This window comes from Zalophus californianus, chromosome X, assembly GCF_009762305.2.
Source record: "Zalophus californianus isolate mZalCal1 chromosome X, mZalCal1.pri.v2, whole genome shotgun sequence".
NCBI lineage: Eukaryota > Metazoa > Chordata > Mammalia > Carnivora > Otariidae > Zalophus > Zalophus californianus.
This window is the reverse complement of record NC_045612.1, coordinates 108,971,627-108,994,800: the sequence shown is the minus strand read 5'-3', so window position 1 is coordinate 108,994,800 and position 23,174 is coordinate 108,971,627. Positions and strand designations below refer to the sequence as shown.

Below are 23,174 nucleotides of genomic sequence, written 5' to 3'. Positions count from 1 at the left end.
TTTCCAAAGTGGCTGTACCAACTTGCATTCCCACCAACAGTGTAAGAGGGTTCCCCTTTCTCCACAACCTCTCCAACATTTGTTGTTTCTTCCATTTTAGCCATTCTAACTGGTGTAAGGTGGTATCTCAATGTGGTTTTGATTTGAATTTCCCTGATGGCTAATGATGATGAACATTTTTTCATGTGTCTGTTAGCCATTTGTATGTCTTCTTTGGAGAAGTGTCTGTTCATGTCTTCTGGCCATTTTTTGACTTTATTTGTTTTTTGGGTGTTGAGTTTGAGAAGTTCTTTATAGATCTTGGAAATCAGCGCTTTGTCTGTAGTGTCATTTGCAAATATCTTCTCCCATTCTTTGGGTTGCCTCTTTGTTTTGTTGACTGTTTCCTTTGCTGTGCAGAAGCTTCTTATCTTGATGAAGTCCCAAAAGTTCATTTTGCTTTTGCTTCACTAGCCTTGGGAGATGTATCTTGAAAGAAGTTGCTGTGGCTGATGTCGAAGAGGTTACTACCTATGTTCTCCTCTAGGATTTTGATGGATTCCTGTCTCACGTTGAGGTCTTTCATCCATTTTGAGTTTATCTTTGTGTATGGTGTTAGAGAATGGTCAAGTTTCATTCTTCTGTATATAGCTGTCCAATTTTCCCAGCACCGTTTATTGAAGAGACTGTCTTTTTTCCATTGCATATTTTTTCCTGCTTTGTGGAAGATTATTTGACCATAGAGTTGAGGGTCCATATCTGAGGTCTCTGTTCTGTTCCATTGGTCTATATGTCTGTTTTTGTGCCAGTACCATACTCTCTTGGTAATCACTGCTTTGTAATATAGCTTGAAATCGGGCAACGTGATGCCCCCAGCTTTGTTTTTCTTTTTCAACATTTCCTTGGTGATTCAGGGTCTTTTCTGATTCCATACAAATTTTAGGATTGTTTGTTCCAGCACTTTGAAAAAAGTCATTGGAATTTTGATTGGGATGGCACTGAAGGTATAGATTGCTCTGGGTAACATAGACATTTTAACAATGTTTATTCTTCTGATCCATGAGCATGGAATGTTTTTCCATCTTTTTGTGTCTTCAATTTCTTTCATGAGTGTTCTGTAGTTCCTAGAATATAGATCCTTTACCTCTTTGGTTAGGTTTATCCTGAGGTATCTTAGGGTTTTTGGTGCTATTGTAAATGGAATCGTTTCTCTAATTTCTCTTTCTACAGTTGCATTGTTAGTGTATAAGAAAGCAACTGATTTCTGTACATTGATTTTGTATCCTGCCACATTACTGAGTTGCTGTATGAATTCTAGTAATTTGGGGGTGGAGTCTTTTGGATCTTCCACATAAAGTATCATGTCATCTGCAAAGAGAGAGAGTTTGACTACTTCTTTGCCAATTTGAATACCTTTTATTTCTTTTTGTTGTCTGATTGCTGTTGCTAGGACTTCTAGCACTAGTACTATGTTGAACAATAGTGGCGAGAGTGGGCATCCTTGTCGTGTTCCTGATCTTAAGGGAAAGGCTCTCAGCTTTTCCCCATTGAGGATGATATTCACTGTGGGTTTTTCATAGATGGATTTTATAAACTTGAGGAATGTTCCCTCTATCCCTATACTCTGAAGAGTTTTAATCAGGAAAGGATGCTGTATTTTGTCAAATGCTCTTTGTGCATCAATTGAGAGGACCATATGGTTCTTCTCTCTCCTCTTATTAATGTGTTCTTTTTTGTTGTTGTTGTTTAAGAAAAAGGTTTTAGTGTTTTTTTTAAAGATTTTATTTATTTATTTATTTGAGAGAGAGAGCATGAGAGGGGGGAGGGTCAGAGGGAGAAGCAGACTCCCCGCCGAGCAGGGAGCCCGATGTGGGACTCGATCCCGGGACTCCAGGATCATGACCCAAGCCGAAGGCAATCGCTTAACCAACTGAGCCACCCAGGCGCCCTTATTAATGTGTTCTATCACATTGATTGATTTGAGAATGTTGAACCCCTTGCATCCCAGTGATAAATCCCACTTGGTCGTGGTGGATGATCCTTTTAATGTATTGTTGGATCCAATAAGCTAGGATTTTGTTCAGAATTTTGGAATCCATGTTCATCAGGGATATCAGTCTGAAATTCTCCTTTCTGATGGGGTCTTTGCCTGGATGGGGGGATTAAGGTAATGCTGGCCTCATAGAATGAGTCTGGAAGCTTTCCTTCTGTTTCTATTTTTTGAAATAGCTTCAGGAGAATAGGTATTATTTCTTCTTTGAATGTTTGGTAGAATTCCCCACGGAATCCATCAGGCCGTGGACTCTTGTTTTTGGGAGGTTCTTGATCACTGCTTCAATCTCGTTACTGGTTGTTGGCCTATTCAGGTTGTCAGTTTCTTCCTGTTTCGGTCTTGGCAGTTTATAGGTTTCCAGGAAGGCATCCATTTCTTCCAGGTTGCTCAATTTTTTGGCATATAGTTGTTGATAATTTCTAATAATTGTGTCTATTTCCTTGGTGTTAGTCATGATCTCTCCCCTTTCATTCATAATTTTATTAATTTGGGCCCTTTCTCTTTTCTTTTGGATAAGTCTGGCCAGTGGTTTATCAATCTTATTAATTCTTTCAAAGAACCAGCTTCTAGTTTCATTGATCTGATCTGTGTTTCTGGTTTCTAATTCATTGATCTCTGCTCTAATCTTAATTATTTCTCTTCTAATGCATGACTTAGGCATCATTTGTTGCTTTTTCTCTAGTTCTTTAAGGTGTACAGTTGGTGAATTTGGGATTTTTCTATTTTTTTTTTTTGAGTGAGGCTTGGATGGCTATGTATTTCCCCTTAGGACCACCTTTGCAGTATCCCATAGGTTTTGGACAGATGTGTTTTCATTCTCATTGGTTTCTACCAATTGTTTAAGTTCTTCTTTGATTTCTTGGTTGACCCAAATGTTATTGAGCAGAGTGGTCTTTAGCATCCAAGTGTTTGAATTTCTTCCAAATTTTTTCTTGTGATTGAGTTCCAGTTTTAAAGCATTATGGTCTGAGAATATGCAGGGAATAATCTCAGTCTTTTGGTATCAGTTGAGACCTGATTTGTGACCCAGTATGTGGTCTATTCTGGAGAAAGTTCCATGTGCACTTGAGAAGAATGAGTATTCTGTTGTTTTAGGGTGGAATGTTCTGTATATATCTATGAGGTCCATCTGGTCCAGTGTGTCATTCAAAGTTCTTGTTTCTTTGTTGATTTTCTGCTTAGATGATCTGTCTATTGCTGAGAGTGGAGTATTGAGGTCTCCTACAATTAATGTATTGTTATCAATATGACTATTTTGGTTAACAGTTGGCTTATATAGATGGCTGCTCCCATGTTGGGGGTGTAGATATTTACAATTGTTAGATCTTCTTGTTGGATAGACCCTTTAAGAATGATATAGTGTCCTTCTGTGTCTCTAACTACAGTCTTTAGCTTAAAATCTAATTTGTCTGATATAAGAATTGCTACCTCAGCTTTCTTTTGGGGTCTGTTGGCATGGAAGATAGATCTCCATCCCTCACTTTCAGTCTGGATGTATCTTTAGGTTCAAAATCAGTCTCTTGTAGACAGCATGTGGATGGGTCCTGTCTTTTTATCCAATCTGCAACCCTGTGCCGTTTTATGGGAGCATTTAGGCCACTCACATTGAGTGATTACTGAAAGACATGAATTTATTGTCATCATGTTGCCTGTGAAGACCTTGTTTTTATAGATTGTCCCTGTAAATTTCTGTTCTGTATCACTCTTGGGGTCTTTCTCCTTTTATAGAACCCCCCCCCCATAATATTTCTTGCAGGGCCCGCTTAGTGGTCACATATTCTTTCAGTTTCTGCCAGTCTTGGAAGCTCTGCATCTCTCCATCCATTCTAAATGACAGCCTTGCCAGATAAAGTATTCTTGGCTGCACGTTCTTCTCGTTTAGTACCCTGAATATGTCTTGCCAGGCCTTTCTGGCTTGCCAGGTCTCTGTGGATAGGTCTGACATTTTTCTGATGTTCCTCCCTCTGTATGTAAGGAATCTCTTCCCCCTAACTGCCCTTAAGATGGTTTCCTTGGTTCTAAGATTTGCGAGTTTTACTATTACATGCCAGAGTGTTGGCCTGTTTTCCTTGATCTTGGGAGGGGTCCTCTCTGCCTCTAGGATGCGAATGTTTGCCTCATTCCCCAGATTAGGGAAGTTCTCAGCTACAATTTGCTCAAATATATCTTCTAGTCCTTCTCTCTCTCTCCACCCCCTCAGGGATCCCAGTAATTCTGACATTGGAACGTTTCATGGTGTCACTTATTTCTCTGATTCTATTTTCATGAATGCTGAGCTGTTTTTCCCTGGCCTCCTCTTTCTCCTTTTTGTCTATTAATTGGTGTTCCAGATCACTAATTTGTTCTTCTGCCTCGCTTACCCTAACTGTTAAAATATCTAGATTAGATTAGCTCTCATTGATAGCATTTTTAAGTTCTGCCAGTTCAGCTTTCATTTCTGCCCTTAGAGACTCTATGTTGCCATCAATCGATTTCTCCATTCTAGCCATTGTCTTCACAATTGCTAGCCTGAATTCCATCTCCGACATCTTGGTTATATCTGTATCCATTTGTAAATCTGTGGCAGAAGTCACAGTCTCTGAGTCTTTCCTATTTTGGGGGGGGTTCCTCCTCCTAGTCATTCTGTTGAGGGGTGGTTGAGGGAATGTACAGAGTCCAAATTATTGACCACAACCCAAGCAAGATGCACCTGTTTTATAGGGACCTTAGGGTTGTCGGCCTCTTGTTCTCCCAGCCTGTCTTCTGGGGAAGGGGCCTGCTGCACTGTTACTCAGGCAACCCTGTTTGAGCAGAATTGCCCTGCCCCCTGTGGCGGGGGATGGGCTCAGTGAAAACTTTGGGGGGGCTTTTGTTCTCTGGTGGCTTTCCACGTCTCTTCTGAGAGTCAGAGCAGAAGAGATAGTTTCCAACCCTCTGTCTCAGAGCAGAGAGATCATAGTCTGTTCTTCAGTGAGCTCTCCAGGCCACACTATCTCCGTTTCTGTCTGTGCTGCTATAAACTGCAGCGGCCTGGGTTGTGCGCTCCTCAGCAGCACTCCCAGTCCTCGCCTCTGGGTCGGGGCACATCTCTGCCCTTTGTGCTTCTAAAACCGCCAGCTGCCCCCAGTTCGCACCTGCGGCCCCACTGCTCTGGGTTTCGTCCAGGGGGCTGCCCTAAAGTCCTTTCCCCATTGCTACCAGTCTGTGGGTCTGTGCCCCGTCCCCAGTGCGGGAGGCTATCACTCACTGGTGGTGTAGGATCCCCACGGCTCCCTCCCCCTGCCATTTATCTTCCGATATCTGCCCGCAGAATCACGGCTCCCTGCTTCATACCTCAAAACCAACCGCCTGTGATATTCTGTTTGTAGAGATCCAGATCTATCTTCTTACATCTTAGACTGATTTCATGGGTGTTCAGAGTGGTCTGGTAGATATCCAGCTCAATTCCAGGGACCAGTTGGAATAGGGTCCCCTACTTCTCCGCCATCTTTTCCTCTCCCCCGCTAACTTTTAAAATAGAGTTGTAAGTGAATTACACACCACCATTACCACATTACAGATTCTTATTTTGACTATATATTTACCATTACCAGTAAGTTTTACACTACCTTATGTTTTATGATGTTCATTAATGTCCTTTTACTCAAAGACCTCCCTTTAGCATTTCTTATAAGGCAAGTCTGGTGGTGGTGAACTCAGCTTTGTTTTTGGGGGGAAACTTTATTTCTTCATTTCTAAAAGATAGCTTTGCCAGGTACAGAATTCTTGGTTGACATTTTTTTCTTTAAATATTTTGGACATACCATCCCATTCTCTCTGGGCCCAAGCCAATCTTGTTGAGAACTCCACTGATAGTCTCATGATGGTTCCCTTGTATGTAATTTACCTTTTTTCTCTTGCTGTTTTCCAAATTTTTTCTTTGACTTTTGACAATTTAATTAGAGTCTGTATCAGTGTAGCCCTATTGGGGTTCATCTTATTTGGGATCTTTTGTACCTCATGGATTGGGATGTTTTAAGCCATTACTGCTTTAAATTTACTTTCTGTACCCATTCCCTCCTCATTCTCTTTTCCTTTTGAAATTCCCTTAATGCAAATATTGTTTGTCTTGATTGTGTCCTTATGTCCTGTATGTTTTGTTCACTTTATCCTTTTTTTTTTTTTTTTTGCTCCTCTAACTGGATTATTTCAAATGTCCTCTCTTCTAGGTCACTGTTTTTTCTGCATAGCTGAGTCTTTTAAGACATTATTTTTTTTAAAGATTTCATTTATTTATTTGACAGAAAGAGAGAGAGCAAGAGAGGGAGCACAAGCAGGGGGAGTGGGAGAGGGAGAAGCAGGCTCCCCACCGAGCAGGGAGCCCAATGTGGGGCTCGATCCCAGGACCCTGGGATCATGACCTGAGCCGAAGGCAGATGCTTAACGACTGAGCCACCCAGGTGCCCCTAAGATAATATTTTTAAGTAATCTCTACACCCAACATGGGGCTCAGACTCACAACCCTAAGATCAAGAGTTGCATCCTCTACCGATGAGCCAGCCAGAAGCCCTGAGTCTCCTTTTGAAGCTCTTTTGAATTTTTTAGTTCAGTCATTGTACTTTTCAGCTCTACAGTTTTTTTGATGGTTTTTATTTCTGTGTTGAACTTCTTGTTTTGTTTATACATCATTTTCCTAATTTTTAGTTTTCTATGTGTTATTGCAGTTGACTAAACTTTAAAAGGAATTATTCTGAAATCTGTTCATAGATAGCCATTTTTTTAAGGTCAGTTAATAGAGCTTTAGTATCTTCTTTTTTTGGTGTCATGTTAATAGATTTTTTTCATGATCCTTGATTCTTTACATTGGTCTCTGTGCATTTGAGTAGGCAATCTCCTCTTCCAGACTTTATGGGTTTGCTTTGGCAGAGATTGCTCTTTGCCAGTCCCCTCAGTGTGGGTTTCTGGATGTGTCTGTTGGTAATGTCCTTGGGCAGGTGGAGTTTTGCTATCAGGGTCAGTTTCTGGGTGACGCCCCTGGTTGAGCTCTGAGGTCGGGTTTAGGGGTGCCACTGTCTAAGAGTGGTTGGATAAGACTGCTGGTTTGGTTCAGATGAGACCGTACTAATTGCCTGGGTTCTCTGGTCAGGCTTACTGGACTGGCAGGACTCCATACTATACTTAGCAGCAGGTGGACCTATGAATTAGCTTCTCTGCCCTCTTGGGGCAGGAGAATGGGCCTACAGGGCTCATTGTTTCAGGACCTAAATCAGGCAAGGCTGTCTACTGAATTCCCTGGCTAGAATGGGTCACCTTGTTTTGTTCTGCAGATGAAGAGCATCATGGACAGTGATCTCTGTTCAAGTGCCACTATAAGTAGGTCTGTTGGTTGGGATACATAGTTTTCTGTGTGTTCTAGTTAGGTTCCTTGGTCAGGCAGGCCAAAAGTTGTATTCAATGGGCAGGGCTATGAATTAGTTTATGTATCCAGGCACAGCAAGAGAAGTAGCTCCAAGGCCAGAAAGGCTTTAGGTTTATGGTCTTGACTCAAGCCAACCTATGCCACAAGTTTCCTGCCCAAATGGAGCCACTGGCTTTGCTCTGCAGACTATCAGCTCTGCCTGTTGGACTCTGTGCTTGAATGTTGCTGGGCTTTGCAGCTTTCCCAGTCTTACAGCCAAGCTTTCTGTTTGGGCGGTCCTGAGGGCTTTACTCAGCAGTGGATGGAGCTGTGACAGCTTCCTTGCCTGTGTGGGACAGGAGGGCCAGCTCCAAATAGGCTCCCAGTTTTTCCAGATCAGGCCTTCTGGTCAGGGGTGGGGGCTGGTCAGGAGCTGCACTCAGTGGGTAGGCTATGAATTAGTGCCAATGCCTGGGTGGAGTCAGTGAACCCTCACCACCTAGCCCTGGCTTTGCAGGCAGTCAGCTCTTCCTGCCATACTCTTGGCTCAAGTGCTCCTGGACTCTGTAGCTTCCCAGGTGTTCTTGCCAGCCTTTCTGCTGGGGCAGGGTTGGGAGCCTCACTCAGCAGTAGGGGACAGAGGGCTATGACTCGGCAACCCTTCCTGCACAGAGGCAGACCAGGCTCCAGGGCCAGAAGAATCTTTTTGTTTGAGGGCCAGACTCAGGCAGACTTGTGCCCTGCTGAGTTCCCTGGGTCAGTTGTGCCACTGTCTTGGCTCTGCAGATAAGCAAAAGCACGAGCCAAGACTACCACCGCTTGGGTGCTGCAGGTAGGAACTCAGTCTGCCAACATCCGCACTGGTTGTTGGAAGCCCCTCCCCTTCAGATTCTCAGTGGCCAATGCCCACAGATTGCCTTGCAGTTCCTATAGAATGAGACCAGAGTGGGGGCTCCCAAGCAGTGACCTACAAGGCTGGGGGAAATGGATGTCCACCCTGGACTCCCTTTTCCCCCTATAAAAACTGGAGTCTCAGCAGAGACCTCTGTGTAATGCTGGGCGGGCCTGGGTTAGAGGCAGTAAGGTCAGCACATAGCCTCACCCCCATGTTCTAGGATTCTCTCAGTAGCGTCTTGTCTATGAATAGTTGTTAGTTCTTCTGGTGAGGTGGAGCAAAGTCGGGAATGACTTATGTCACCATCTTGATGAACTTAATCTCCCCAGATTTTTTTTTATTTGTAATGGCCAGTGCTGGTGAGGGCTCAGGAAAAAGACCACACTCCTGTTACTGCTGATGGCAGGGTAAAATAATGGTGCCTTTCTGAGGAGTAACCGGGCAATAGGTGTAAAAACTTTTGTTTCCTGAGGAGATCATCTGAGCCGTAAATAAATACTCATTGGGTACACGGATATTCATTGCAGGGTCATCACAGACAAAACTGCCAACCCCTGAAATAGGTGAGAGAAATCTTGTACAACTCTGAGGTGATACATTAGGCAGCTGATAAAAATCCAGTCCTTAAAGAATATAATAGTGTGAGAATGTTCGTGAGCTACTGCATGGCAAAAATGATTTGGGAGCCGTATATCCTGCATGATCCCATTTTGTAAAAGGAAACATACACATGCAGATGGTGAAAAGATGGGAGATCCCAGTGACTAATCTGTACAGTTGCACTGCAGGTGAATTTTAGTCTGTTCTTGTTTTCTTTTCTTTCTTTCTTTTTTTTTTTTTTTAAGATTTATTTATTATTTATTTATTTGTCAGAGAGAGTGCATGCATAAGCAGGGGGAATGGCAGGCAGAGAGAGAAGCAGGTTCCCCATGGAGCAAGGAGCCCGATATGGGGCTCGATCCCAGAACCCTGGGATCATGACCTGAGCCGAAGGCAGACGCTTAACCAACTGAGCCACCCAGACATCCCATTTTCCTTACTTTCTAACAGTTCTGTAATGAACATGCATTACTTCTATCACCATAAGACAGACGACTGAGGCAAGGAGAGGAGACAACGGGCCCTGCATTAATGACACAGAACGGTAGGGCCTCAGGCACTTCATCAATCCCTCCCCCAACCTTTATAAGCTCTAGTCCATTACTTTTTAGGATCTCAAGTTTCCTCTAGCATATATAATTGAGATGACTTGCTGATCACTAAGAACATTTGCAGATTTAAAATTCCACAATTCTAAGAACCTACCAATTATTCACTTTCCATTAAAGGCATTGATAATTCTGCCAAAAGACATCCAACCCCCTCAAAATCTAGCAGAAAAAAAGTGCAGTAGTACAACATCATTACCTTAGAGGAAGCCCATTTATGAGACAAAATCAAATGCCAAAAGGATAGGGTGGCCTATTATTAATAGCAACATTAAAAGAATCCTTGAGCTTCTAGAAGTCATTTGAAAATAAGTATTTTTATTACTATAATATTTAAGTATATTTTTAGTGGCAGCCATTAGCTCTCTTGCTGTTAATGGATTGTCAGCATTTCCATTAGAAGCTCACTTTGTAAGTAATCTACAGCTTGTCTACTGTAGTTTGACTCAAGCTCATAACTGAGAATAATATGCCTAAGGTAATGCAATAATTTGAATCCTTAATGATAAACAATGGTGTCACACTTCATATAATGTAATATCTGTGCAAAGCAACTCTAGGTCTCAGTTTGATAGCTCTGTGATCTGTTTCTGGTACATTATGAAGGATGATTCTTCTGCAAAGGAGTTAAATTGGATCAGGTCAGTAGACAGTTTGTAATGAGCTTCCTGGTAAGAAAAGCACTTTAGGAATACAAAAATAAGACCATGGCATGGCATTTTCATAAAGAAAAGGTATTTAAATTACACCTGTAACTGTATTAAGATACTTTCATTTATAAAGTGTTCTCCCAAGAAAATAATCCCATTTACTCCTGTCCCATTAAAACTAATTTTCTATTTCTCTTCCTACAAACTTCTCCTTTTTAAGAAGTTCTTCACATCTACTGAGACAGTAAATGTCCTGACAAATGCCTTCCAAGGTTTCAGGATTTCAGAGAGATTCCAGCTTTACTGCCACAAAAAGAAATGAAAAATATCCTAGTTACATCTGGTTTGGACTTCTGGTAAGCACTGTGGAATTCAAAGAGCATTTGTTTCAGCCAAATCAATAAACAACGCAAACTAACCCTTACACACAATGCCTGACATATGCCTAGGTGCTGTTAAAGGGCTTTAGAGTGTGACAATGTCCTCCACCCAACAACCCTACAAGCTAGCTGAGGGAAAGGAACTTGGCGAAGGCACTCAGCTAGGAGGTGAGTCCTGCTCCTGACCAACTCTCTGTAATTAGCCACTTTAATAGTAAGAAGCTTTTCTGTTGACTCATTTACTTGTGCATTTGTTGGAAGACAAATTTTTGAAACCAACTGTCAAAAAGCTTGAAGTAGGAAATTAATTAAGATCCACAAACTGAATTTTACGCTTTGTAAAATCAAAACAGTCTTAAACATCAGCATGCCATATTAGGATGATTATATATATATTATTTATATAATTATATATTATATATAAATATTCTCTTTACACACACACACGGTGTAACAAGCACTGGAGAGACTGTGGAGAAATCAGAACGCTTGTGCATTGCACTGGAATGTAAAATGGTGCAGTCAGTGTGAAAAACAGTATGTAAGTTTCTAAAAACATTTAAAAATAGAATTACCATATTATTTAGAAATTCCACTTCTGGGTATATAACCAAAAGAAATGAAAGCAGGAAATTAAACAGATATTTGTATAGCAATGTTGATAGCAGCATTATTCATAATAGCCAAAAGATGGAAACAGTCCAAATGTCCATTAATGCATGAATCAATAAACAAAATGTGGTATATATAATATCCCATTATATATATACATATGTGTGTGTACATGTATATATGTATATGTGTATGTATACATGCAATCTGATGTAGATTATTTTTTCTCAACTTGCATGGAGTATTTCCAAGATGGATGTTGAAAAAAAAACATTTTGTGTATCATAAAATATTATGGAGGGTTTTCTTGGCATGGAGAATCTGAAAGTTGACCACTCATTCCTTCAATAAACATTTACTGACAGCACACTATTTATGGTTCAGGCATAAATATAAGCCCTGAGGTTATAGCAGTAAATAAGGGGGCAGGGGGTATCTATGCTCATGTTTATTTTTTTATTGAGGTATAACAGACATTAGTTTCAGGGGTACAACAGGATGATTCACTATTTGTACATATTGTGAAATGATCACCAGTTAGTCTAGTTAGCATCCATCACCATATATACATTTTTTTCTTGTGATGAGAACTTTTAAAGAGCTACTCCCTTAGCAATTTTCCAATACTTAATAGAGGATTATTAACTGCAGTCACCATGCTGTACACTACATGCCCATGATGTATTTTATAATTGTTAAGTTTGTACCTTTTTTTTTTTTTTTTTTTGGTGGGCAGCAAAGAAAGGTTTATTGAGTGATAGTACAAAGCTCCCGAAGAGGGAGGGGACCCGAGAGGGTTGTCCAAGTTTGTACCTTTTGACCCCCTTAACCCATTTTGCCTGCACCCACCCCCTGCCTCTGACAACCACCAATTTGTTCTCTGTATTGACGAGCACTGGGTTTTTTTTGCTTGTTTGTTTTAGATTCCACAAATGAGATCACACAGTATTTGTCTTTCTCTAATTTGCATAATGCCCTCATGGTCCAACAATTTGTTGCAAATGGCAAGATTTCCTTCTTTTCTGAATAATATTCCATGGTGTCTATATACATTTTCATTATCCATTTATACATTGATGGATACTTAGGTTGCTTCCATGTTTTGGATATTGTAAATAATGCTGCAGTGAATATGGTGATATATAGATCTTTTCAAATTAGTGTTTTCATATCCTTCAGATAAATATCCAGAAGTGTATTTGCTGGACCATATGGTAGTTCTATTTTTAACTTTCTGAGGAGTCTCCATAGTGGCTGTACCAATTTACATTCCCACTAACAATGTACAAGTGTTCCCTTTTCTCCATATCCTGATCACCACTTGTTAATTTGTCGCTTTGATAATAGCCATTCTAACAGGTGTGAGGTGCTAGCTGCTTGTGGTGTTGATTTGCATTTCCCTAGTAATTAGTGATGTTGAACATATTTTCAGGTCCTGTTGGCCATCTGTATGTCGTCTTTGGAAATATGTCTTTTCAGATCCCGTGCCCATTTTTAAATCACATTGTTTCTTTTTGTACTGTTGAGTTGTATGACATCTTATTTTGATTAACCCCTTATCACATATGATTTGCAAATATTTGTTCCCATTCAGTAGCATACCTTTTCATTTTGTTAATGGTTTCCTATGTGCAGAAGCTTTTTAGTTTGATGTAGTTCCACTTATTTATTTTTGCATTTGGTGCCTTTGCTTTAGGTGTCACACTAAACCTAACCGGCAAGACAGATGTCAAGGAGCTTATAAGAGCTCCTTGGAGTTTTGTTTTCTCCTAGGAGTTTTATGGTTTCAAGCCTTACATTCAAGTAAGATAGTGGTCCAGTTTCAATCTTCCTGCATGTGGCTACCTAGTTTTCCCAGCACCATTTACTGAACAGACTGTCCTTTCCCCATTGTATATTCTCAGCTCCATTGTAGTAATTGAATTAACCATGTATGTGTGGGTTTATTTCTGGACTCTTTACTGTGTTCCATTGATCTATATTTGTATTAAATACCAATGCCATACTATTTTGGTTACTGTAGCTTTGTAATATAGTTGAAATCAGGGAGCATGATGCCTCCAGCCTTGTTATTCTTTCCCAAGATTGCTTTGGCCATTTGGGGTCTTTTGTGGTTCCATACAAGCTTTAGGATTGTTGGTTCTCTTTCTGTAAAAAAGAAATGCCATTGAATTTTGATAAGGATTGCATTGAATCTATCGATTGCTTTGGGAAATATGGATATTTTAACAGTATTCTTCTAATCCATGAGCAAGAGGTAGCTCTCCGTTTATTTGTCTTCAGCTTTTTTTTAAGTATAGTTGACATAAAATATTTTATTTCAGGTGTACAGCACAATGATTCACCAGTATATGCATTATGAAATGCTCACCATGATAAGTGTAGGCACCATCTGTCACCATGCAAAGTTATTGCAATACTATTGACTATATTCTCTATACTGTACTTTTTATCCCTGTCACCTAATTTATAACTGGAAGTTTGTACCTCTTTATTCCCGTCACATAATTCATCCACCCTGCTCCCAGCAACCACCAGTTTCTTCTCTGTATTTATGAGGGTTTTTTTTCATTTTGGTTTTTAGATTCCACATAAAAGTGAAATCATATAGTATTTGTCTTTTTTGTCTGACTTATTTCATTTAGCATAATACCCTCTAGGTCCATCCATGTTGATGCAAAGGGCAAGATTTCATTCTTTATGGCTGAACAATATTCCATTGTGTGTGTGTACATATTTGTGTGTATACATATCTTTATGCACAGCACACAGTTATCCATTTGTGTATCAGTGAACACTTAGGTTGGATCCATTTCTTGACTATAAATGCAATAAACATAGGGTGCATAACATTTCACATGAGTGTTTTTGTTTTCTTTGGTTAAATACTCAGACATGGAATTACTGGGTTGTATAGTAGTATTGCTGTTTTTAATTTTTTGAGGAACCTCCACACTGTTTTTCATAGTGGCTGTACCAATTTACATTCCCACCAACAACGTACAAGTGTTTCCTTTTCTCCACATCCTAGGCAACACTTGTTATTTCTTGTGGTTTTGATAACTGCCATTCTGACTGTGAGGTGATGATAGGTCACATTGGCTCTGATTTGCAGTTTCTTGAGGGTGAGTGAGGTTGCATATTTTTTCATGTGTCTGTTGGCCACATGTATTTTTCTTTGGAAAAATGTCTGTTCAGGTCATCTGCTCATTTTTTTTTATTGGATTGGTTTTTTTGGTGGTAAGTTGTATAAGTTGTATACATTTTTTTACATATCCTTTCCAAATATCTACTTCAATTCAGTAGGTTGCCCTTTTGTTTTGTTGATGGTCTCTCTTTCCATGCAAAAGCTTTTAATTTTGATGTTGTCCCATGATGTTATGGCTAATGTCAAAGAAATGACTATGTTCTCTTCAAGGACTTTTATGGTATCAAGTCTCACATTGAAGTCTTTAATCCATTTTGAGTTCATTTTATGTATGGTATTAGAAGGTGGTCCAGTTTCATTCTTTTGCATCCATTAGCTGTCCAGTTTGCTCAGCATGTTTGATACTTGATTATATTTTCTCTTTGTTCAAGTTCTCACTGTGTTCATCCATTCTTCTCCCAAGTTCAGTGAGCATCTTTATGGCCATATTTTGAACTCTTTATTAAGTAAATCAGTTATCTCTGTCTCATTAAGGACTTTCTCTGAGGTTTTCTTTTTAATTTTGAGCATATTCCTCAAGTTTCCTTGATACTCTGTGTTGGTTTCTGTGCATTAGATATAACAGCCACCTCCACCCATGCGGAAGGAGAAACCTCATGGCGGAGATGAAAGTTACCATTCAACCTTCCCACAGCTCTTGGGTTATCTCTCAAACCTTTATGATTGTCCAAATAGTGTATTTTATTTTTAGTGGATCCCAGTAGTGGAGGGTGTACCAAGGCCTGTCAGTGTCCCCAAAGGGAGGATCTCAGTGAGCACCTAGATTCAGCTGATTGGAAGCCAGACCCTCAGGCACCAGCTTTTAAAATATGCAGATATAGGTGTATTTCAGCGATAATGTGGGTTCGGTTCCAGATCACCACAATAAAGTGAATAATGAAGCAAGCCAAAATAATTTTTTGGTTTCCTTGTGCATGCAAAAGTTACGTTTACATTATACTGTAGTTTATTAAATTTGAAATTGCATTATGTCTAAAAAACAGTATAGAAGTCTTAATTTAAAAATACTTTGTTGTTAAAATAGGCACTCCATTTTCTGAGCTTTCAGGAAGTCATGATCTCCTTCTTGGTGGAGGGTCTTGCCTCAGTGTTGATGGCTGCCTACTGATCAGGGTGGTGGTAGAAGGCTAGGGTGGCTGTGGCGATTTCTTAAGACAGCAATGAAGTCCCATCTCAACTGTCCTTTCAGCAACCATTTCTCTGTAGCATGCGATGCTGTCTGACAGCATTTTATACACGGTAGAACTTCTTCCCAAATTGGAGTCAATCCTCTCAAACCCCGCTACTGTTGGCTCAACTAAGTTGATGTAATATTCTTGATGGTTTGTCGTCACTTCAGTCTTCACAGCATCTTCACCAGGAGTAGATTCCATCTCAAGAAACTGCTTTCTTTGCTCATCTGTAACAGATGAGCAGTTGCTTCTTAAAGTTTTGTCAGGAGATTGTAGCAGTTCATTCCCATCTCCAGGCTCTATTTCTAATTATTCTCTTGCTCTTTCCACCACATCTGCAGTCTATTCCTCCCCTGGCATCCAAAAGCCCTCAAGATCATCTGTGATGGTTAGAATCCACTTTTTCCACACTCCTATGAATGTTGATATTTTTACTTCTTCCAATGAATCACAAATGTCCTTAAGGGCAACTAAGATGTTAAATCCTTTCCAGAAGGTTTTCAGTTGACTTTGCCTGGCTCCATCAGGAGAATCACTAGCTCTGGCAGCTAGAGCCTTAGGAAATGGGTTTCTTAAATCATAAGGTTTGAAAGTCAAAGTGATTTCTTGATCCATGGGCTGAAGAAGGGATATTGTGTGAGCAGGCAGGAAAGCAACATTAATCTCATTTCACATCTCCACCAGAGCCCTTGGGTGACCAGGTACGTTGTCAATGTGCAGTAGTATTTTTAAAGCGATCTTTTTTTCTGTGGGCTTACAGTATTCAGTAAACCATGTAGTAAACAGATGTGCTGTCATCCATGCTTTGTTCCGTTTATAGAGCACAAGCAGAGTCGATATAGCATAATTCTTAAGGGCTCAAGGATTTTTGAAATGGAAAATGAGCCGTGGCTTTAACTTAAAGTCCTCAGCTAGGTTAGCCCCTAAGCAGAGAGTCAGCCTCTATTTTAAAGCTTTGAAGCCAGAATTTCAGCTCCCCTCTCTAGCTATGAAAGTCCTACGTAGCCACTTCTAATAGATGGCTGTTTCGTCTACGTTGCGTATCTGTTTAGCGTAGCCGCCTTCATGCATTTCCAGAGCTAAAGCTTCAGAATAACTGGCTGCAGCTTCTGCATCAGCACTTGCTGCTTCACCTTATACTATTATTATGTTTTCTTGCCTTAAACCTCATGAACCAACCTGTGATGGCTTCAGATTTTCTCTCCTGTAGCCTCCTCACCTCTCTCAGCCTTCACAGAACAGAAGAGAGGTAGGGCCTTGCTCCGGATTAGGCTTTGGCCTAAGGGAATGTGGTGGCTGGTTGTCCGGTCTTCTATCCAGACCACTAAAACTTTCTGCGTATCAGCAAGAAGGCTGTTCTGCTTCCTTATTGTTTCTGTGTTCACTTGAGTAACACTTTAAATTTCCTTCAAGAACTTTTCCTTTGGGTACGAGTGGCCGAGCTTTCAACATACCTTCCTCACTAAATTTAAGCATTTCTAGCCTTAGATTTAAAGTGAGAGACCTGTGACTCTTCCTTTTGCTTAAAAACTGAGAGGCCACTGTAAGGTTATCAGCTGGTCTCATTTCAGTATTGTTGTGTCTCAGAGAATAAGTAGCCCAAGGAAGGGGAGAGAGATGAGGAAAAAACTGGTCACTGGAGCAGCCAGAATACAGACATTTATCAATTAAGGTCGCTGTATTATCTGCACACGATTCATGGTGTCCCAACACAATTACAATAGTAACATCAAAGACCACTGGTCACTTTAACAAATATAAAAAATATTGCATGAATTACCAACATGTGACACAGACATGAAATAAGCAAATGCTGTTGGAAAAATGGTGCCAATAGATGAGCTCAGTGCATGGTTGCCTCAATCCTTCAATTTGTAGAAAACACACTATCTGCAAATAATATCAAGTAGAGCGCAACAGAATGAGGCACGCCTCTGTATACACTGCAAGCTAAGTCCTGCTGAGCACCAGAGTCCAGTCATCTAGAGGTGCTTGTCCATGGCGGTTGTTAAAAATCAGGACACCTCACCTGTGTACAAGTTCCTTTCTAGTAGATATTGGTGACCTGGAGCAAGACAGAGGGTGAATGCAAAGATGATGACCAATGGCGCCAGTCCTTATTAGGTCCCTAGATCTGTGCCAAACCAAAAGGCTTGCTTAGGCCCCAGCTCTTGGATAAATGAATAGGGCTCTTTCATAGAAAGACTGGGGGTATAACTCAGCCTACTGTCTGGGCAGTGCCCTGGGGGTGGTGGCTAGCCACCAGAGAGAGGTAGGAGATCAATGAGTGTCCGTAGGGTGGCGGCCCCAAAGACCAGGACACCAGACACATGTGCAATCTCCTCTCCAGGAGCTACTGGTGCTCTGGTGGGTGGAATAAAGTGTGAAGTTAGCACCAGCCCTCCAAGGTCTCTGGAGAGAATTATGGTCGGCCCTTAGATGGATGTTTAATTAGAAGCCTGCCCCTCCAGCCACAGCTATGAAGATAAGCTAAAAGATTTATTTCAAAGAAAGATGGGTCTCTAATCTCTTGCTATGCCCTGGGGGTGGTAGATGGTTGAGAATACTTTCTCAGTTGGTCAGTCTTAAGGGACCCTGGAGCAGAAGTCGCACTGGCTACCAGATCCAGGAGATCTCAAGGTATCCCCTTGGTGGCTACAAGACGGGGGTACCAAAGGAGGGTACAAGCTCCTTTCTGGGAAATGCCAGTAAGCTGGAGTGAGGTAAAGGAGAAGTGAAAGATGGCATCTGCCAGCCTCTGTCCCTAGAGACTAGCCCAGCAGGCTCCTAAGCTGTGTGTTCATTTAGATGCCTGCCTCTCAGGCCAGTGATTTAAGATAAGCAAATAAAATTCTTTCACAAAGAGGTATTATTCAGCTTTAAAGAGGAATGAAATTCTGATACATGCTACAATATTGGTTCAATCTTGAAGACATTATGTTAAATGAAATTAGCCAGATAAAAGGACAAAACACTGTAGGACTCCACTAGAGTAAGTAGTCAAGCTCACAGATACAGAAAGTTAGAAGGGGGATTCCCAGGGACTGGGTGGGGGCAGATTATATAATAAGTACAGAATTGCAATACGGGATGATGCAGAAGTTCTGGAAATGGATAGTGGTGATGGTTGCACAACTATGAATATATTTAACGCCACTGAATGGTACGCTTAAAATGGCTAAAATGCTAATTTTGTTAGGTACATTTTATCACAGTTTGAAAAAATTAGTAGTGGACCTCACATCATGTAAATCTGTTATTTTTGAAAAACACATCATCAAGCTTTTTTAAAAACGGTATCTCCTGTATTAGATGCAAATGCCTGTTTTGTTTGCATACGCATCCACCCAACTGACTGGATTGGGGCCGGGGGTGTTTGTGGTCCGGGATGAACTAAAAACTTGGACCTGACCCAAGGTTATTCTCTCTTGGTGCTCCAGGAAAAGGTCTATGTTCATGTTGTAAAACACAATGAATGCATTTTCATTTCAAATGGGAAACAAGTCTATGGTTCAAAGTCAATTAAGGACGGCAGGGGCGCCTGGGTGGCTCAGTCGTTAAGTGGCTGCCTTCGGCTCAGGTCATGGTCCCAGGGTCCTGGGATCGAGCCCCGCGTCGGGCTCCCTGCTCAGCGGGAAGCCTGCTTCTCTCTCTCCCACTCCCCCTGCTTGTGTTCCCTCTCTCGCTGTGTCTCTCTCTGTCAAATAAATAAATAAAATCTTAAAGAAAAAAAGGACTACAGCGGCAGATCATTAAAAATGATACTAAATGTTTTTAAAATGTAGCCTATGTGGCTAGGGCACAATGTTTAAAAGGAATGTGTCTGACACTTCGAACAAAAATAACCAAGTTTCACTAGGAAGGCCCTACCCCAAAAGCAAACCCCAAAAGCTGATTTAGCATCCCATGATCCTGGCTCCCTGAACCTGAATCCCTTGGAAATGAATAGCATTGCCTCCAACATGGCAACAGAGCTTCAGAATTCAGCTCCTTTAAAGCCTCTCCCTTGAGGATAGGCTGGAGGGTTTGTCTCTGAAAGACAAAGAGAGGTAATACTAAGTCTCTGTGGGGAAGGCTTCCCTTGGAAGCTGTGGTTGGGTTACAGGCTGTCTTCTGAGTGTGAGTGAAGACTAGTCACAAGAATCAAGCACAAAAAAAAAATGGATCAAGTAGTTAAATAAGTAAAGCTATAGGTGGGAAAATGAAAAACCAACCTTTTAAGCTCTGATAATCCCATCAGACTGAATACCTGGGAATATATCCTCTCTTATAGCAATGATGCCCCCCCCAAGGCCCCACCTCCTGGATTTATCCACATCCTTGTGTGGTATCTTCCCACTATATCCACCAATTGTCTGTGTGACCACTACAATATGGCATAAAGGGATTGTCACTTCAGGTATTAGTCTTAAAAGACTATAGCTTTTCTCTTGAATACTCTATCACTTATTCAGGGGGAAGCCAGATTCTTTGTCATGAAGACACTCGGGCAGCCTGTGCAAAGGCCCAACGCGGGGAGGAATTGGGGTACCTCGTTCCCAGTCACAAGATGCGGAAGAGGATCCTCCAGCCCCAGCTGACCTCTCGACTGCAACATCATGAGAGACCCTGAATGATAACCACTCAGCTAAGCTGCTTCCTGATTTGCAGAAACTGTGTGAAGTAATATTTGTTTTTAAGTCACTAATTTGGGGTAATTTGTTACTCGCCAATAGATAATATCACCAGGGATACCATGATTTCTGCTTGCTTAAGAGGCAAGCTGACACTACCTGTCCTGAATCTAGATGAGCCAGCCTGAAGTGGCATTTTGGCAACGGGCTTTGTCACAGAGCCTTAGAGCAGTTTTGGTACATCTGTTTCTCCACAATTCCATACCCTAACCCAAGCAGGGTGAAGGAAAGTGCCTCCAAGGGACAGTCCGATGGTGGGTGATACAGTGCTGGTCAGGAGAAAGAGGCTTGGGCCCAGGCTCCATCCCAGTACCTCCAAACTCCAAAAGTTCATAGTTTTCCTAGGCCTTTGTTACTTTATCTAGAACACAGCTACAATACTCCTTTCATTGTTTGGTTAAAATGGGTAAAGTAGATATAAAAAGGCTTTGGAAAAGTTTTAACCTGACATACAACTTCTAAACTGTAACAGCATGGTCATCAGCACCACTTCGCACTCTGCTGGAATGGAAGGGTGTGGATTTTTGATCACAGTTCTTCATAGCAAGCATGAGGTCCCTTGGGGGAGAAGGTAAGACTCTACCATAGGGAGCAAACACAACTGCTGCGTCCAGGTGGGCAGCAGAAAGGTCAGGCTGGAGGAGGTGGCAGGGAGTAACAGTGGCCAGTGGTGTGCACATGGCAACCTGGAGGTCATGCCCTCCTGGAAAGAAATTTTAGAATGTTGTGGAAGGCCCAGCAAACCCATTCTGCCAACTGAATTTGATCCACGCCCAAGTTGAACCAAGCACCATAAGCAATAAAAGGCTAAAGGTATATATCTGTATCAAACTAAATATATGATATAGAGCTAAATTCAGAGGGTTAAACCTCATCATTGCAGACGCTAGAAGGTTCTGTGAATAGGTCTCTCTCCCGCACCCATGAATCTATCCGATCCAGACACATTTATGGAATACCCACTATAAAAAGCTACATACAGAGCCGCATACCAGTTCTGTCATACCAAGTTCTGTACTTTAAGTCCTTCTATTTTGTACTTCTCCAAGTTGGGGTAATTTGTAACAGTACTGTATTTGCAGGTAATGCAGATCCTCTATTTTAAGAAATGAGTTCTAGTCCCAAATCCACAAATAAAGAATTATTATAATAATAGCATATTCATGAAAAGCAAATTACTTATCTTGGCGTTTAACATCCTTGTAACTATTCCTGTACTTTTAATGTCAACAGAAAAAAAGCAATGTCTAAGTCTGGCTGATATGGTAAATTAATGTTAATAACAGTTTTGACACTAATAGCAAGTTTTAAAAAGAAAAACCTCCAGACTCGAAACTGGGTTTCATTTCTTAAAAATCACCGCAGCTAGCTGTCACCAGACTCCTCTAGAACAATTCCAGCTACTATTTCACCTTCACTGGGAGCCTGAAACAACTAAAATCTATAAATCATAGACATTCTCTTCCTTCCCTGCCTATGCTCACTCCAAGTGGAGAAAATATCCACCCCCTTGAGTTACAATACCAGAGACACATTTCTCTGCAGAGACACATTTCTGAATCCCTATAAGGAAGTGAATACCCACATGGTTTCATTTAAAAAAAAAAAAAAACCCACTAGCTGTTTGTCCAGCCCCTGAACATAGGTTGTGAAAATGTGAACTATTAAAGTACACACTAACGGGAAATTCTACACTTTGTTATAGATGCCATGGAAGCCCAGAGACCAAGTTCTGCACCTTCTCTTCACGTTCTTCCTAGCACTGTGCAAATACAAGCACATGAATAAATGGCCCGTGAATTAAACTGATTTGAGCCGAAAACTTGAACAGGCCCACATGGAGAGTGAAAAGGAACCCAGCACTTGGCTCCTCCACTATTGCTAGCTCTTTCTAAAAGTCATTGAAAGCTCAAGCAGCCCCTTGCAAACCCTCTACCCCTCTCAGACTCAGCCAGTAGGACCTGATTGGCCTACAACACCCACCTCTATAATCATTTAGAGGCCACTAGACTTGAAGCAAAGCATCTCTTCCAACTTCTCAAACATTGTTCTTTTTCTATTACTAATTGAGTGTTTTACTTTTAGATAATCCTATAATGAACCAGCTCAAATGAGCAGAGGCAGCAGTGACAACCCATCAATAAAATAATTAAGCCGAAGTGGATTTTGTTAGAGACTTCTCATGTCATAATAGAAAATCTAGGCTACTTAAAATCAAGGAAATCAAATGGAATCGCTTCGTTTGGTTTTAAAAAGGAAGGCTAGCTTTAAAAGATCTCTTTGATAGAACCCTCATTAATGCTTTGACAATACTGCTTCTTTACTCTCGAAGTACATGCACAATAGAAATACCAATGGAGTATGAGGTGGTTTCCAGAAATTTCTTTTCTCTTTTCATAGCTTCCACTCAGAATTGTCTATAGAATTTAGAAGAGACCCTCTACACTTTCTCTAAGATTTAGATCATGGTCTCAGTTCCCTAAGACTTGCATACTTTATCCCAACACCTATATACCATGGAAAAACGGGAAAATCGGGGCATGACAGCCACAGATGCAGGGCAAAATCCTACCTCTTCTTTCTCTCTCTCTTACATGCAATGGAAGAGGAAGGTTCCTGACCAAAAAGCTGGCCAAGGCAGCTGGGTTTCTGTTGCCCTCTTCTCCCCTGGTGGATCCAAGAGCCCATTAGCTTTATCTCACAACACAAATGCCATGACACCACTGACCCACTTGACTCTCACCCGAAAAGCTTTGCCTCATTTCCAACTGAAAGACTACGATGAGCTAAAGAACCAACCTCTGCAGTAACAGACATTCAACATTTACCAAATGGCTTCAAGGTCTGGACAAGACATAGAAACAGCAGAACTGGCTCTGGGTGCTATCGGGTGCCTTATTGAGGGATAAAGCCGAAACTAAATAAATGACGTGGACTTGAAGCTACTCAGGCTGATGCCCATGTTGGACTGAGATAAGGGACACCCTT

The 23,174-nt window shown here is 41.1% G+C and overlaps 1 protein-coding gene across 6 annotated transcripts in view; it reads right to left on the bottom strand.

The window, feature by feature from the left end:
• PCYT1B (phosphate cytidylyltransferase 1, choline, beta) overlaps nt 1-23,174 on the bottom strand; it is an 80,469-nt gene that overhangs the window by 11,428 nt on the left and 45,867 nt on the right. Inside the window, exon 7 of one of the 6 annotated variants that reach the window (XM_035725833.1) lies at nt 17,110-17,578. The exons of the other annotated variants lie outside the window; for them this stretch is intronic. Coding sequence (XP_035581726.1) covers nt 17,561-17,578 — 18 coding nt within the window. The 3' untranslated portion in view covers nt 17,110-17,560. Of the gene's footprint in view, nt 1-17,109; nt 17,579-23,174 lie in introns of those variants that run through there. 6 annotated transcript variants of the gene reach the window in all.